The following is an 18,508-nucleotide window of genomic DNA, read 5'->3' on the forward strand; positions in this document are numbered from 1 at the left end:
CGACAAAACAATTACATAACAAAACAGTTAGATCTATAAATAATTTAAGCTGAACTTAAACATAGTATTTACATAGCGAACACGTGCTTTAATATTGTACATCAACAATAGAACGAGAAACATAATATTTACATGACGACAAAATAATTACATGACAAAACAGTTAGATCTATAAATAATTTGAACTGAACTTAAACGTATTATTTACATAGCGAACACATGCAAACAAAACACCGTTGCCACATATAAAAGTCACTCGGATCGGCGTCACTGGGCACATGAACATTGTTCTTATTTAAAAACACGATTGCGTCGACCAGATCACTGGCGAGTCTATTTCTTAGTTTATTGATGAGCAATCCAGTGGTTGAGAATATGCGCTCAGATGGCATAGAAGTTGCAGGTACATATAGAACACTCCTAGCAACATACGCGACTTTCGGAAATTCGCTCTCGTGACGTTTCCACCAGTCAAGAGGTTTAGCGTTTGGCTCCATTTTCACAAGCAAATATCTCTGAAGTTCGTCTAAATTCTCTTGCTCGGTTAGAGGTTGAGTAAATTATTTTCTAAAACCTTTTTTGATTGGACAACGTGATTATAACCATACGATCTTTTTTGTTTTTCACACCAAGTCGTCACTTCCTTTACTTATTTAATCTTTTATCATGTTAAATGTAATTCGAGTTATTAGATCAAGACGGGTCTGTGTTTTAATTGCCATACGGTCTTATTTGTTTTTTTTACACCAAGTCGGCTTTTCCTTTACTCATTTAATCTTTGATAATTTTAAATGTAATTCGAGTCATTGGATCAAGTGTAGGTCGGTGTTTTGATTGCCGATGCGATTAGAACCTTTCATAATTTTGACACAAAGTGACTGTCTTTGTTAGGCAATTAGCGGGATTTATGACCGGTATACTGTCATCACCATAGCGACGAATTATCCGGACTAAACATTATGACACGAGGAACGACTTTTTGTACAATGTTTGAAGCAAATTTCACGAATACAAAGTCTTTGAAATTACTCGATTTTTTTAAATTTTTTCTTCCGAATATTCGATTCGGAAAATAGTATCCGAATATTTGGTCCGGGACCGAATATTCGGATATTCGGATATTCGTTGACATCCCTAATGTTCACCTATTGTTAGACATGTCGCGCGCCACTCTTGATCATCAGATGATTTATTACTTAAGAAGGTGTCCGGAGATAGCCGAGGTATCACGATTGGTCGCGCGCGAGAAACACACATGTATGGTCAATGTCATGTGTTGAGTTCAAGTAAGTGTCCATATTGAGAACTATATTGTTAAAAAAGGGCTTGTTCGCTCTTACACTTGAAGGATGTCGAAATACCGTTTGCATAAATGCCAGCCAATATTGTTTAAAAATTTCTACATTGAAGGTCAATGCCATACTCATCGTTTAAAGGTTTAAAATTTTACACAACACGACTGTTTCGTTATGTTACTACCTAATGCGTAAAATGATTTCGAAATTATATGCCGTAAATGTTAACCGATTTGAGACAGTAGCGAGGATACCTTAAAGGTAATTTTATATAAAAGGTCAACATAACACTTTGATTTTCATCATCACAACATACCACTTTGATTTTCATCATCAGTGACTAAGTCATGAATGTACATGTACTCTGTTGAAGTTATTAAAATGTCAACATCGCGGTTTTAACATGTTTAGGTTTTCTAAACTTTAATTCGATCATGCCTTCGTTATGGATGACTAAAATAGTTTGGGATTGGAACAATCCTGCCCAAAAATAAACAAGGTTGAAAACCGAAAACTATAAGTTGATTGTACAGGAACAGTGTCTTGGGCGTTGAGCCTTTCGAACAAAAACGGTAGAGCATTTACTAAACCTGATCGGTATAATAAAGACAAACCAAACTCCCGTGCATTTAATTACTGGGCTTGAACTGGTACCGGATAGAAGAGTGCATCCATAATATCACTACCACAAAAGCCAACTGTACACACAAAGTATAACATTTCGAGACTTTAAAATGTCGAGATTTTAGTTTAAAACGGTGTACTTTAGTTTATTAATAATAAATAATAAATAGTGTATTAATAATAAACGGAAGCTATGTTCTTAAAGAGACACTTTTTATTCGATTTCATGGGAATACAAGTACTTAGTGCTTTGAGATATATCTTAATGATGCTTCCCGAATGGTGATCGCATCCGGGCAAATCGGGTGGCAAAACTTGCACCAGTGTCATGCATTTTGATATAACCTTAAAGCGCTTTTTGTTGACAGCACTGCCAAGGGGCGTCTGTGAGCTCGCCGAACCAAGTTATCTGCAGCCAATGTTGTACACAGGACCTTTGTGCGGCATCACTCTGCGGCAACTCCGGTGAGAAATCTTCTGACGCATTGATAATTACAATCTTGTCATAATTTTGCATTTTGATTGCTTAGCGTGTACCTCTTGTCACAACTTTACACGGCGATGTTAGACCGCGAATCTATAGTCACAATTTACAGGTTGTAGTTTCGTTGTAAAACTCTTGTCATTTAAACTTTGACGGCTCATTTTAAAACTCGAATACTAATTTACACGTTGAAGGTTATTGTGAAACTCTTGTCCTAATTTACACGATAAAGGTTCATTGGAAAACTCTATTACTAATTTACATGTTGAAAGTTCATTGTGAAACTCTATTACTAATTTGCACGTTGAAGGTTCATTGTGAAACTTTATTTGAACGTTATACGTTGAATGTTCATTGTGAAACTCTATTTATAGTATACACGTTGAATATTCATTGTAAAACTCTTTTTATAATTTACACGTTAAAGATTTAGAGTGAATTCTAGTCAAAATTTTAGACGTTGATGTTCGAATGCGACATTTAAGTCCCACTGTACGCTCATTAAAATTTAAACGTGAATCTCTAATAACAATTTTAAACATTGAGGATTGACCTTGAAAAACTATTCACAATTCATTATTGTCATTGGTTCAGCATAACACTCTAGACACATTTTAACATGTTAAGGATTGAGCGTGAACCTAGTTACAATGTGTTCACGTCGAAGGTTGAGCGTAAACTCTAGTCACATTTAAGTAACATGGAGGGTTGAGCTTGGAACAATATTTGCAATTTTCATGTTGAAGATTCAGCATGAAACTCAGTTAAACGTTTTACACTTTTTCAATCTAACGTAAAATCCAATCACTATTAATCGCGTTGAAAGTCGAGCGTCAAACTTAAGTTACAAGTTTACTCTTTAAAGGTCAAGCATAAAAATCTTACAAAAAATGTACAAGTAATATGTCAAAACTCGTCGCAAACTTAAGTTGCAGTTTCAATTGTCAAAATTTTGTCTCTTGTCATAATTTGGCACGAGGAGAATTGAGAATGAAATTGCATCAGCTAAATAAATCTTTAAAACAAATAAAACAATAACAAGCCTTCTCCTCGATAATTTTGTTTGAAAATTTTACAAGGGAGAACAATAATGAAGGCAACGGGAAATAATGATCGGACGTTACTTGGTGATTTGTGTTTAAAAGGTTACCCAAACAACACGGGGCCAGTGTGTTACCAGTGTACATACCCGCAAGATGCAGCAGGCACCTGCGACAACATAGCCGTCTGCAATGAACATGAGGTTACATCTGCGTGTTTTGTCGTTGTCATTTTTTCATTCAAGTTTTATCGATGCATGCTTGTTCAAATAATGTGGTTACTACTGATTTGATTTTTTTCCATAAGGTATCAAATCTAGAAATATTACCAGAGATTAATAAGTTTCGTCAGATAAATATGTTTTTTTTCCGTGGACACCACACTACTATGGCATCAAATATAAAGAAAAGTAAAAAGTTATTGGTGTTACAAGATATATGATAAGCTTAAACACTGACTTAAATATTGTATATTAATAAATGTGATATAATAGTTCAAGTCTTGTCATGTAAAAAGTAGCACCCGAATCAAATCAAATAATAATTTAATGTTTTATGGCACGCTAAATGTGCTATTAAACATGTATAACGTTCTTTAGCTTCGATCTGCATGATCGTTAAATAAAACATTTCTTTGGGGGTATGCTATGAACCTAATTAACCTAAATTATTGGTACTCATTTTGTTTAGGTGTTCAGTACGTGTCTTTCTGTTTAGGTGTGCAGTACGTACGTTGACGATGACGGAAAGTACAGACTGGGTTGTATGACCGAGAAGGTAATCAAAGCGAATACGGAATTTTAATTTTCTCACTCGGTTGGCAATGCGATACATATACATAGAGAGTTTATAGTAAAACTAACTAAAAGCGTATGTATCTGCTTAATATGTATGCTCAAGGCTATAGTTTTTCTTTCAACTCTCGATCAGGCTTTAATCAAGCGTAGGGACACATACAAATGTAGTGGCTGCTTTAAAACGGTGTTTTTCTCGGTCTGCAATCACAACTTTGAAATGATGTTTTGGTTTCGTCTGTAATAAATAAAATGAACACATGTTTCGTTTCTCTTTCAGTAATTAATGGGATAAAAGGTGTATTTTGTGCTTTTATCAAATTAATGGTATTGTGGTTTTGATGGTATGTGATCAATGCGATGTTTAGTTTCGTTTTGCTCGGTAGGTCATCAAAGCGATGGTATAATGCTTTTGCTCAGTTTGTACTTAGAGCGATGGAAGTTGGTTTTGTTCGTTTTTTACATAAAGCGACGGAAAAATGGTTCTACTCGGTTGTTTACATACAGCGATGGAAGGATGGGTTTGCTCCGTTTCTTTTACATAAAGCAATTGACGGGTGGTCTTGATCGGTCTTGTCTTCAATGCGACGGAAGAATGGTTTTGTAGGTTTGAACATCAAGCAGTGCAATGATGGTTTTGGTAGGTTGTGTGCATGTATAAAGCGATGGAAGGATGGTTTTGGTTGGTTGTGTATATACAGCGATGGAAAGATGGTATTGCTTGGTTTGAACACTTAGCGATGGTATAATGATTTTGACTTGTTCTCATGTACATGACTATCAAAAAATGGATATTCATGTGAAAGTGACCTTGTGATAAATGTCTTTAGATGTTAAAAACATAATTTATTAGGTAAAACTAATTCTACGCAAGCACGCGTGTGGACTGTTTAGCTTCTATTTGAACAGGAAACAAATTATGTCGTTTGGTATTGACGCATGCAAAATCTGCACATTATTTAATGGGTAATAAACGAGTGTTTCGGAAAAAATAAGGGATAAAAACTTGAGATATTGTCTTTTTCCCCCATTGAATACGTTTGTAAACGAACTTGTTATACCTTCTTTCATATAAGTACATCATACTCAAAACGAGGCAGTGTTTGGAACACGTTCACTATAAATAGCTCTAGAATACTAAGTTTAGATGATGATATTTTTCGAAAATCATATGACTTACATGTACAATTAAATAAACAAAAATATCCTAACCAAGCAAAAAAGGCCAAATAAGCTGACTATCACCATTGGTCAAGTTGTTTACAATATCGCACAATCACTTCCTGAAAAATAACAAATAAAATAACGCACTTGCCTTGTCTTCCTATACTTTTACTTAAATGTATGAAAATATGTGAATAAAGATTAAATTTGAACCCTGTTATGTGGGCGTATCGACACTCATTTCTTTAAGTATTTACATGACCGAAGTAATCCAAAGTACCATCAAGTTATTCCCTCTTATATTACCGAAATAGCTATATATAAAATACGTGTATATATGGTTCCAGAAATAATTACAATGTACCGTTTATCTATTTATCAAAAAATATCTGCAATTATCGTGACATAAATACGGGTACTTGTTTTCGAGGAGAAGGATATGTTTTTATCGAAAACGTGTTTAAAACCACCGCAGTGCGCAGGGAAGCTGGTTTCTGTCCGTCTCAAATCAAAGCGCTCGCAGGACGGTATTGTTCGGTCTAAAAGTGACGGACAAGTCTGTCCTTGATGAAAGAAATAGAAGAATGATTGTTTTCGATATTTGTTTTTAATAACTTTTTATAAAAACAACGTATGATATTTTGCGTGGTCTGTAATCAAAGCGACAGAAGAGTAGTTTTGTTCGGACTGTCAAATAGATAGATATATTTATTTTGGTATCATGGTGCAAACACAATTAACAAACATGTTGCATTCATAAAATAATACATACAAATAAAAACATGAGTATTAACCATGTAACACAACACAGTCCCAAGGATAGCACAAAAAAGAGAGTGATCTCTTATTTCCATTGTTGATAGTGGCATGACATAGAGAGACATGAATTGATTGCTTAATAATATATCACAGACTTAAACTGAGCATTAATAATACTTGAATTGGTGCACTTTATAGAAGGAATATCACAGTTAAAAATGAGCACATACAACATGAAGTTAATAAATGACTTAAGTAATTAAAATAGTTATAGCAAATAAAAATTTATCACAAATAATTATCAACATTAGCATCACACACTGACTAGTGAAATGTAATTAAATGTTATCAGAGTAATTGAAGAATATTTTTGTTCGGTTTGTATAAAAAAGCGATGGAATATTGATTTTTCTCGCATTGTATTTACAACGCTATCAATGTTTTATTTTACTCTCTCTGCTTTCAAAGCGAAAGAATAATTGTTTGTGATGTATCAGTAGTCAACGTGGTGGGAGAATGGTTTAGCACGTCTGTATTTAAATCAATATACGAATGTTTGTTCTCGGTTTTAAATCAAAACCATATAATTATGATTTGGCAAAGTCTGTTAACACAGCGACAAAACGATTTTTTGCATCTGTTATTAAAAATGATGGAATAATGTGTTTTTCTAGGTCTGAAACCAACGCTAGGGAGGGATGTTTTGATCGTTCTTAAATCAAAGAACAATACATTTAATCGTATTATGTTAAGAACGTAAACGTTTAAACAAATGTTAAAGCTTCTGCGAAAAAAGTTTGTCTTTTCTGTGCTCAGCATTTAACTTGTTATTTAATTAAATAGCATACAATAACTTTGCTTGTTACAATTCTGTCATATGTACTATGTTTGGCTTGTACTGGCACAGCCTCGATTTAATACAAAGGACTACAATGACAACCAATCATTTCTTTATAACGCCTTTTAAATAAAATATCTGCAAATACATACATATGTTTCCATTTGTTCTTATCTTACAATCTCATCACGTGTTTTCTTCATTCAGCAATGTAACTCCACCATGGACACCAGCTCGTGTGCGCGATGCTGCTCTGCGCAGATGTGCAATGATGACTGTGACGTCACCAATATTACTCATGGTGATGTATTGAGAGCAGTTTGGAACAGTTTGAAACAGCTTCAATAGTTTTAAACATTTACTTCATTAACAGTGACACATAATCATAAATAGTTATAATGATATTATTTAGACTCTGCTTTTGTCTAATATTTAATAAACTGACACAGAAAAGAAGGGTTGCAATCGAAATAATTGCTCGTTATTTGAGAAAAGTCTTTTCATCAAATTGTGATTTAATTGAATATAATTATCTTTGTTGTTTTTACATCAGTTAGTCCATGCCAGAACAGTCCCTGTCAGCACGGCGCATGCATTGTAAATGGAAGCAAGGCGTATACGTGTCATTGTGATGTTGGATACGGAGGAATAAAGTGCGACAAAAGTGAGTATTTCAAACACAATTCGCTAAACAACTTGGTCTTTTTCGCTTTTAATACGTACTGTTCTTTTCTGCTAAATATACACATTAGATACGTTATCCTTTGTCTGCTCTGGAAAACACCTTATGACCTTTCTTGGTACGGCGTGTTGGGTCACATATGACATTGTTGATAATCAGGACCAATTGGGCTGGATTGCAGCTATTTTGGTCACATATGGGCTGTTGGACAATAGTGCCGTTCTGCTCTGGTCAACCCCTCACAACTCCTCTTGGTACGTCGTGTTGGGTCGCATATAACATTGTTGAGAATCAGGACCTATTGGGCTGGATTGTAGCTATTTTGGTCACATATGAGTTGTTGGACAATAGTGCCGTTCTGCTCTGTTAAAGCCCTCACAGCTTCTCTTGGTACGGCGTGTTTGGTCACATATAACATTGTTGAGAATCAGGACCAAAGGTGCTGGATTGCAGCTATTTTGGTCACATATGACCTGTTGGACAATAGTGCCGTTCTGCTCTGTTAAAGCCCTCACAACTTCTCTTGGTACGGCGTGTTTGGTCACATAAAATTGTTGAGAATCAGGACCAAAGGGGCCGGATTGCAGTTATTTACCATATGAGCTGTTGGACAATAGTGCCGTTCTGCTCTGTTAAAGTCCTCACAACTTCTCTTTGTAGGGCGTGTATGCTCACGTATGAAATGTTTTAGGATTGGGACCCATGTGGGCTAGATTGATAAAACATGGAAATAAAAGTAATCTATGGGCTACACACAATGTGCTTAATTCAAGATACAGCACATAGTGCGCCACTGTGTGGCTGCTTGCTGAATTCTTTGGAGCAACGCAGATATACGAATAGTAGTGTCCCATCGAGCTCTTACACACGCACAATTGATTAAGCCGCTTAACCATTCTATTAAACATTTGCGCATTTTGTTAGTGTTTGTTGTTAACGTTTATATTGATCAAAATCATGTTAAATAAATTTGTGCGATACTTGTAGAATTGAACCGAAAAAAATACAACCTTGTCAATAACCGTCTGAGTTTATTTTTGGCTTCATTTGTAAAGACGTGTACCTTCAGAGATACAAGATTGCAAGGCGGCACTGGACTTCAATATCACGTCGCCAGACGGGATTTATTTAGCGCTTCTACCTGGTGACGTCACGCTTACGCACCTGTCATGTGACATGGTAACGGACGGCGGAGGTTGGACGGTAGGAAAACGCTTGAGACCGACTTTCCCACAGTAGGAAGGTCACGAGAATTTGACAAAATATTCGCATACGGGTTTTACTTATTCCGAGGATAGCTAAGCCATATTGGAAATTAACCAAAGCCAAAAGTTTGGAATTTGACTGCTACTGAACAGAAACATCACTAAATGACTAGCGTCAAAATAAATTACGTTATGATCGATAATACTGTTCTTATTTGTCGATAAAATATATGTTTAAATTTTCGTTATTAAATTCCTTTCTACATAATTGGCTACAAAATAAAGTATAACACAGTGCTAGGGAGCTTATTGCGCGTTATGCATAAAGTATTGCATCTCCAATGCAGGTTATATTAAACCGCGCCAGCGCTGATTTAGACTTTGTACACCAAACCGACACGGACTATGCTTTAGGATTCGGAGACATCAGACAGAACTTCTGGCTAGGTGAAATATATTGTTTTTCTTAACTCAAAACTTAGGAATAATAGTAATATTGTATTCGAGTGTGCTATAAACGAAAAATTAGCTTGTACTCGTTGTACTTAAATAACATTTTCGGCAACTCCGATGTAAATAGATCTAGATTTTGATTTTTACTATCGTGAATTTAATTCTAAGTATTAATATATACACATATTTGTTACGAGTAAATGAATATGTATTACTACATAGCTATTTTTACATTGAATTTGATTTTGTTAATGGATTCAAATTCAGAGTATAAACAAAATTTAAAGGTAGTTTTAAATGGTTCTGTTTCAATGAGTTCGTTTTGCAAGAAACGTTTAAGATTTCATTATGCATGTGTTCATACTAACAATATGGTATTTAGGAATAATAAATATAAATAATTAATGATGACTCAATGTTTGACACTGAACATTAAACACAACTCTTCAGTTCTGAGCTAACATAATTAAACACTAATCAGTGCTTATATTCGATAAATTCTCAAAATTTCAGGGCTGGAGAACATGCATAAACTAACAAACGACAGTCGACATTACCAACTACGTGTTGAGCTCCAACTCAACTCCAGTACGAACCAGAGTCCGACGTTTTACCAGCTTTACGATGATTTCTCCGTAGGAAATCGCAGGGCATTCAATCTTCACGTCGGCTCGAGCCGGGGATCGGCTGGTACGGTTTACTTTGCAGTCAATTGTTCGATATCTCACTGTGAACTCTTCGCACAATCAAATCGTGAAACATGTATTATCCCCGTATTGCTCGAAATACAGATAGAATTGCATGTGTAACCACAACGGCTGACGCTCTATGTTCTTTTTCAAATTTATAAGGATATAAGGAATAATTTGAACTTTCCAGATTTTTTTTCAAATTTAGCTGCGCATTTAGGCTTTTTGTTTTACTGAAAAAGTTTTGAGAGGTCTTAAGACAGTAGGGTAGTAGGAAGTATGCAACCTCATCTGTCCGGTATAGTGACCTCCAATCGAACTTCTGTAGATGGACACATTAAGAATCCAAACGCTGCATTGTGCCGTGTGTTATAGGCGACAGTCTATCCGGACATAACGGATTTGGGTTCTCCACTATCTTCCCGGTCACAAACGATTACGATAGCAACCCGACAAGTTGCGCCAACTACATGCAAGGTAGGAAGATGACACTATTTCAGGGTCTATTATAATAACATGTAATGTCTGGCCTATCCGTGGGACATTGGACTCCGTGTGTTAGTCTAACATCAACTATCTTTTCCGTATGAGCCATCTCTTGAGCTGATTAAGCAATGGTTCAGTACACGTTTTCGGTATCCGTTGTGTATTTACATCAGTTAAAAAATAAATAAACAAGGCCTTTGCTTTCGTGTGAATCAACCCATAGCCAGCGTATCTGGAGTATTATAGACATGTGTGTTCACATGTTATTGTGGTCACAATTCATCGGACAATAAAACACGTGACCATTACACACTTGACGTCAAAGAAGCGCAGAAGAACTTGACGAGTGTATGTTCAAACCCTGTGGTTATTATGTTGACACTTATGCCTAAGTTGTAATATATATATATATATATATATATATATATATATATATATATATATATATATATATTTATGTTGTGACATTTCAATCGTGACTTTCTAGTGTTTTCACAAAGAAATTACATACAAAACACTTATTTATTGCCCCTATTCGCAATACTCAACATTAAATGGTTCAATTATAATGGCAAACTTTCCGGTATTGTTCATAGGCAACTGGTGGTTCCACGACTGCGCAGATTCGTGCCTCACGTGCGCGTACATGACCCCAGGAATCCAAAACTGCCGAGCCATGGCGTGGAATGCCCTTGGATACTGCGTTGCCCTTAAATCTGCCAGAATGATGGTGCGACCGTTGTAAATTACGATTTATTCGATCAGATGTCGTTTTTCGTTGCCGATTTATATTCACGTTTATGCTTTTTTTCATGATTCTGTTGTATTATATCACAGCTTGGATTCACACATTTTTGATCCATTTCAGTCAAAAAGAAATTAATTGGGCATTTTTTATTATTGAATTTGTATACAGCAATTACCATTTTATCATACACATAAAATGTGTCTGTGTATGCAATTATTTTTATCCTTGTGCAGTTTTGATCTACAATACGTGCATATCTGACTTTGTCAATCATAAATACAGTTGAGCAATTTGTATCCATCGTTTAATTTGTATTCATCGTTTGTGCTATTGAGTTTTTGTTATTTCTTACACGTGTACAGGTTTTGGATTCGCATAGAATTACCGGTAATGCATATTTTAATAAGTTGTATTAATTTTTCCCATTTCGCCGTTTGAATTCATGCAAAGTCCATATGCCTCTATCATACGTTTATGTTGAACCATCGTCCTTTGATTACCAACAAAATGCTGACTTTACTAGACTTGATAAATAAACTTTGATGTACTGTTCAAAATATGTTACCGTCATAACTATGGGTTAACTTTCAAGTGGTCATTTATATTAGCACAATTTGCATAGACATTAAATTACATATTTGGTTAAAGCTTCTTAACGACAATTTTCAATATGTTGGTTTCAAAACAATGAACGAGCTGAGGGTTTTACTATTATGTTTATTGTATGCAATACCTTTCTATTCATTTTAGTAATTTTTCCATTAGATTATTTATTTTATTCAAATTGACTGTTTATACCACAAAATGGAATCATATAGTTTTCGCATTATTCACCCGTTATTTCGTCAGTCTGTTCGCACTTTTGGTTTTCGGTCTCAGATAAAGTGAAAGTCATACCTTATCTTAATATTTAATTTTGAAACATGTAATGCTTTAAAAAAAAAACACAAAAACACATCGTTCGTTGACACATGTTATTGTTGAAAAACAATATAACAACTAAGATTATGTCTGCAACTTACATGATTAAAGTAACTAAATATCAATAGCAATGCCAATCCTGTATTAAGCATGTACATGATGTTGTTAATGACCCTCGCTTTAAAATAAATGCAAAAATATGATGTTATGCACAACGCTTAATACCTGGCACGAATGTTTATTGCATCCGTGAAGGATCTACATACACGGAACGTGCCACTGGGTTCCACGTGGGTCCCATCATGTCTGCCCAGATGAGTTCGGTCTGAGTCCGTATAGGCAGCCTTTGTACTCAATATGAACCGTGCATGAGCAATCCAAATAAATACAATTTCTAGTATACATCATGCATTTGATCGTTTGATCCGAGTACATTTATTTGAAAAAAAGGTTTGCCCAATAGTGAGCTAGTACTTTTTTTATTATAAGACATGGATACAGAAATATTTTGAAATAAAATAAAGCCAACAATCTCAAGAGTTAAAAAAAATCATACGAATGCATATCAAATCATTAATCATGCAAATATAGCAAACATGTGAACAAAACCCAAAAAAACGTCAACATAATACAATTATTATGATGACCATAAAAATAAAATGTGACAATGACGTTTCATTACGACTTCGCTATTTTATTTAATTCTTCTTTTAAATGGACTACTTGTATGTGTTACACTTATTTGATATACGGGGTCTTAAGTACAGAAATATCAACGAAACGTTAACCTCTTTTAAGATAGCTATTGCATTTTAAACTTTGAACTTTATCTTTTTGACATTCGTAATGTTTGACAACACTGAAAAATATTCAAACGTGTTTTCATTTTTCTCTGAGTCTGCTATGAGCTGACTGGTCTTCATTATTTCATTGTTGTCTGTCGTTTTATCAATTGTTGGAATATAGAATACGATTTGATTCAGGTATAGTCAACACAAATTTCTTTCCTTTTAATTATAAACATGTATTTTGGATTGAAAACATGTATCGCTGATACAATTGTACGTGGCAAGTTTGGTTGATAAAAAAAAAACATTTTTCACTTGTTGCATTTTACAGGTACGCTTTTGTTGAGAGGATGTTTTGTATGTATATCGACGTTTCTTTTGCTTTGCACAACTACTAGTCTGTCAACAGATTTTTTTCTTTTTAAATTTCACCATTACTTCTTGAAAGTATTGCAATACAATTTCAAAGCTCCTTTTATATTCTGGCTGAATTATCATTTAAAACAGATAAGAAAACATAACTCTGTATAGTTTAAGTACAGTACAAGAAGAAGAGAGTTATCTTTATATAATTAATAAATTATATATTAAATTAAATTTATATATTAAATGATCATGCAGGGCTGTAAACAGTCTACAACTACATTTCGAACAATGCGCGCTATTTGGTAATAATATTGTTTTAGAAAATTTCACATACCCTTAGACCTGGTGAAATAAAAGGTCAAACATAACCCCGTTATCACACATTATCTATATGAATGCATAGTTTCAATGTCATATATGATTACTGTTCGAGGTATTGAAGTGTTTGCAATCTACTAATGTACAAACAGGCGGATAGACAGGCAGTGATTGGAAAACGGATGACGAACAAACCTACAGCCGAAAATTGACCGCTGGTGAAAAATAAAGGGTCGTGACGAATTTCCACATTCCAGATAAAACGGCGTAATTTAAAGCGTTTCATCAAAATCTTTAGTACTTTTGAATTATTGAGAGATCCCTTTTTGTCCATCTTAGCCACTTAAACATTTCAAACCAATAGGAGGAGCCATTTTACAAAGCTTTCCTCTTAATCCAAAAGTTAATATTAAGATACAGGCGTGTTAATGTGATATGGTTATAATTGATATAAATTGCTACAGTATACAACTATGTGACACGTTTCATGAATGGAATTCGACGTTACGATTACGATATGAACTGCTGCGAACAATTGAAGAGCTTATAGGTTGCATGCAGATTTTAGGTTTGTTTGTTAACGCGCACATTTCGACAAAAAATAATTTTGTTAATACATTCAAAATTAATATGTGCATATGCTGAGCGCAAGTTACCATCGCTAGAAAAGAATTATAAACATTCTTTACCGAATTTAAATATCACGGTACCCGGCGTTACAAAACTGTTATCGAACATAAACACTTCAAAAGCCGTTGGACCAGATAACATCTCAAATGTTAATCTCAAAAACTGTTTAAAGCAACTTGCACCCGCCTTTACATCGATATTTCAAAAATTTGTTCAAACTGGAGAGCTTCCTAGTGGGTAAATGCCAATACATCGCCCATTTATAAGAAAGGAGATGTGCATGCGGCAGAGAACTACCGGCCTGTGTCATTGACCTCAGTAACCAGTAAACTTTTAGAACACATTTTTTGCAAACACTTATTGAATCATATGGAAAAAATCAAACCTTAACCAATTTAAACCATGGTTTTAGATCAGGGTATTCGAGTGAGACCCAGCTTGTTGTGACACACGCAGATTTGCTAAAAAACAATGATGAAGGAAACCAAACGGATTTTATGATCTTAGACTTTTCGAAAGCGTTCGACACCGTCCCTCATGAAGAACTCCTAACAAAACTAGATAGCGTTGGTAACAAAGCACCTATTCACAACTGGATCAGAAACTGTTTAACAACCAGATATATGCAGGAAGTTGTCGATGAAGAATATTCAAAGAAAGTGACAGTAGACTCTGGGGTACCTCAAGGTACTGTTATGTGACCATTATTATTCCTCTGCCATATCAATGACATACCGGAAACAGTACACTCACAGATCAGATCAAAATTAGAAACCAACATGATCACCAAATCCTACAAAATGACTTGAATGCATTAAAAATATGGGCAGAAAAATGGGGCATGCGTTTTAATGCCGACAAATGTTACCTTCTCAGCATTAATAATAAATCCATGCACGTTTATTCACTTTGTGGCGAAATTCTGAAACAGGTAGAAGAAAACCCCTACCTTGGATTGACCGTACATGAAACTTTGAAATCGTCTTCACAAAATAACAAAAGTTGCAAAGAAAGCAAACTCAACTATGACTTTTTTTAGAAGAAACCGAAGAAATTGTTCTAACGATTGTAGAAAACTTCTCCCTGGTTTAATCATTGACAGTCTATGGCGCTATCATCTGGGACCCCTACCTTCAAAATGACATAGACAAGATCGAACGCTTGCAAAGATAAGCAGCACGCTTCATAACAAACAATTATCATGAAAGGAGTGAAAGCTGTGTAACAAGGATGCTGAAGGACCTTGAATTTTCACCACTTCAAGATCGCAGAAGATCCAGCCGGCTGATCTTCCTATACAAAGTGATCGAGGGGATGGTGCCAGCTATACCACTGGAAGATTACATCCAACCAGCATCAAAACAGGAGGCAGGTGAAAGTTAAAACCGACAAAGACTTCAAAACAACAAACATCATAGAACGCTACAGCATACAAAACAACAGAGGCATAAAAGTGAAATCCGTCAATACTGAGCACTACAAAAACTCATTCTTTATAAAGACTGTGTCGGATTGGAACCACCTTGATAATAACATCGCATGCGCACATACAATTGAGGGTTTCAAGACAGCCCTCCCACAGTGCTACTAGCACTCCACACCCGGTGCCTACGACGTAAAAGAAGCAGATATGCATGTAGCCGATATTTCACGCGGTCAGACGCGTATTCTTATACAAAAAATGCATACATTTTCTGATATGAAAATGCACGTTTTATATGTTTGCGATGGTATTATATCATATTCTCTTTGTAGATGATTAAAAAACGGAAAGACACTAATAAATAAGAATTATTTAAGATTTACCGCCCTATAACATTTATTGAATACAAGTATTGAAAATCATGTTATACAAAACATTAGTCTGTGAATCTGCAAACAAAAAACAACAAAACCAACCATGCTTGTATTAAAGTCGAATATCACAAAATGGGCGGCTGGTTAGTTTTCGTTATGTCACACTACTGAAAGAAACCCATGCGTTTACGGTATTCACGCCGTAGAGACCTGTCAATCTTTTTTTAAATACTGCCATGCATGTGTTTGATAATTTTGACAAACACGTTCGGAATAGACAAACACCAATTAAGACACATATTTCACTGATTCCATGAAAATGAGGGTTTTACAATGTAAAAACGCAATAAAAGGGATGTCTTACTCTCACACAATATTTCTTGCCCACTGACAACTAAATATTAAACAAGGGCTGTTTGTAAAACATGCATGCCCCCATATGGGCTGTCCATTGTAGTGGCAGCCATTGTGTGAATACGTTTTTTGTCACTGTGACCTTGACCTTTGACTTAGCGACCTGAAAATCAATAGGGGTCATCTGCGAGTCACAATCAATGTACCTATGAAGTGTCATGATCCTAGGCCAAAGCGTTCTTGAGTTATCATCCGAAAATCATTTTACTATTTCGGGTCACCGTGACCTTGACCTTTGAACTTGTGACCTCAAAATCAATAGGGGTCATCTGCGAGTCATGATAAATCTACCTGTGAAGTTTCATGATCCTAGGTATATGCGTTCTTGAGTTATCATCCGAAAACCATTTTAATATTTCGGGTCACCGTGAGCTTGACCTTTGACCTAGTGACCTCAAAATCAATAGGGGTCATCTGCGAGTCATGATCAATATACCCATGAAGTTTCATGATCCTAGGCTTATGCATTCTTGAGTTATCATCCGGAAACCATTTTACTATTTCGGGTCACCGTGACCTTGACCTTTGACCTAGTGACATCAAAATCAATAGGGGTCATCTGCAAGCCATGATCAATCTACCCATGAAGTTTCATGATCCTAGGCGTATGGGTTCTTTAGTTATCATTCAAAAACCATTTTACTATTTTGGGTCACCGTGACCTTGAACTTTGACCTAGTGACCTCAAAATCAATAGGGGTCATCTGCGAGTCATGATCAATGTACCTATGAAGTTTCATGATCCTAGGCCCAAGCGTTCTTGAGTTATCGTCTGACAACCACCTGGTGGACGGACTGACCGACCGACAGACCGGCATGAGCAAAGCAATATACCCCTCTTTTTCGAAGGGGGGCATAATAAAAGGTGTCCGTTGGGTGAATACATTATTCGTATACCAATGTACTATATAAAGAAATGCACTTATCCAAAAAATATATTTGACAATTATAAAAGTGTAATTATTATTTAATGCTCAGATGACCTGTACTGCTTTTTGCATCAGGTAAACATGGTTGCATCAGTGTTTTTTTTAACTTAGCTCAATATTGAAAAGGTACATATGCTACTGTTTTGAAATCTTACAATAAATATCACGACTTGACAATCTGACATAACAGTATGGATTTGCTGCTACAACAATTTTCCAATAAAAACTGGAAATTTTGCCCCGTTGTTTTATATACAATTAAGGTAAGAGTCATTGTGGGTCATGTTGCTGTAGTTTTTTTTTTGCATTGCAATTTTAGGTGCAGTATTTTTAAGTTTTGATAACACTGTTTATCTCGGATATTTTCTAAACAAAGCATTCTTATTATATTGGATTCAAGGTTTTAATTTGAATAAAACATTAAAATTGTGTTTAAACACAATAATTGATAATAACACACATATTTATCACATGCCATACCCTGTTTCCCATGTTATATAACCATTACGAATATTTTTATCTTACACATGTGTAATATACTTTATAAGCGTTTTCATTGGCTTAGTTTTCGTTCGATTGACCAATCGCATTTTGTTATTTTGCTGAAATTACATTGCAACGTCAAATGACATCATGAAATGTAAACAACATTCTGGATTTATCATAATGTTTACGTAAATAATTATTTAATTTGCTCATTTAAAAGCATGTGATAAAAAGATCTGATACTCGTTGTCATTTCATACCATTTTTTATTAAACTCGTCCAGGAAATTCGTTAGAAAGCTCTCCAAAGGCTTGCTTACTAACAAAATTCCTGAACTTGTTTAATAAAATATGGTATGATATGAAAACTCTTGCCAGATACTATATGTATCACATAACTATTATACAACTGTTGAAACGTGTCAATCAATACTTCTGTGCCTGAACAACCTATGCACTGTAGATCAGTAATAAACAAGGGCTGTTTGTAAAACATGCATGCACCCCCATATGGGCTGTCAGTTGTAGTGGCAGCCATTGTCTGAATATTTTATTTGTCACAGTGACCTTGACCTTTGACCTGAAAATCAATAGGGGTC

General features: G+C 35.2%; 1 protein-coding gene across 1 annotated transcript in view; it reads left to right on the forward strand.

Annotated features, from left to right (window-relative positions):
* LOC127839309 (protein scabrous-like) overlaps positions 1-12,385 on the forward strand; it is a 15,776-nt gene extending 3,391 nt beyond the window's left edge. The window contains exons 4-13 of the mRNA XM_052367609.1: positions 2,288-2,384; positions 3,549-3,646; positions 4,161-4,220; positions 7,206-7,299; positions 7,552-7,662; positions 8,750-8,883; positions 9,233-9,332; positions 9,852-10,028; positions 10,403-10,504; positions 11,110-12,385. Of these exons, the coding sequence (XP_052223569.1) occupies positions 2,288-2,384; positions 3,549-3,646; positions 4,161-4,220; positions 7,206-7,299; positions 7,552-7,662; positions 8,750-8,883; positions 9,233-9,332; positions 9,852-10,028; positions 10,403-10,504; positions 11,110-11,258 (1,122 nt within the window). The 3' untranslated portion in view covers positions 11,259-12,385. The remainder of the gene's footprint in view (positions 1-2,287; positions 2,385-3,548; positions 3,647-4,160; positions 4,221-7,205; positions 7,300-7,551; positions 7,663-8,749; positions 8,884-9,232; positions 9,333-9,851; positions 10,029-10,402; positions 10,505-11,109) is intronic.
* Positions 12,386-18,508: the final 6,123 nt, after the last annotated feature.

This window comes from Dreissena polymorpha, chromosome 7 (genome assembly GCF_020536995.1).
Source record: "Dreissena polymorpha isolate Duluth1 chromosome 7, UMN_Dpol_1.0, whole genome shotgun sequence".
In the NCBI taxonomy this organism is placed as follows: Eukaryota; Metazoa; Mollusca; class Bivalvia; order Myida; family Dreissenidae; genus Dreissena; species Dreissena polymorpha.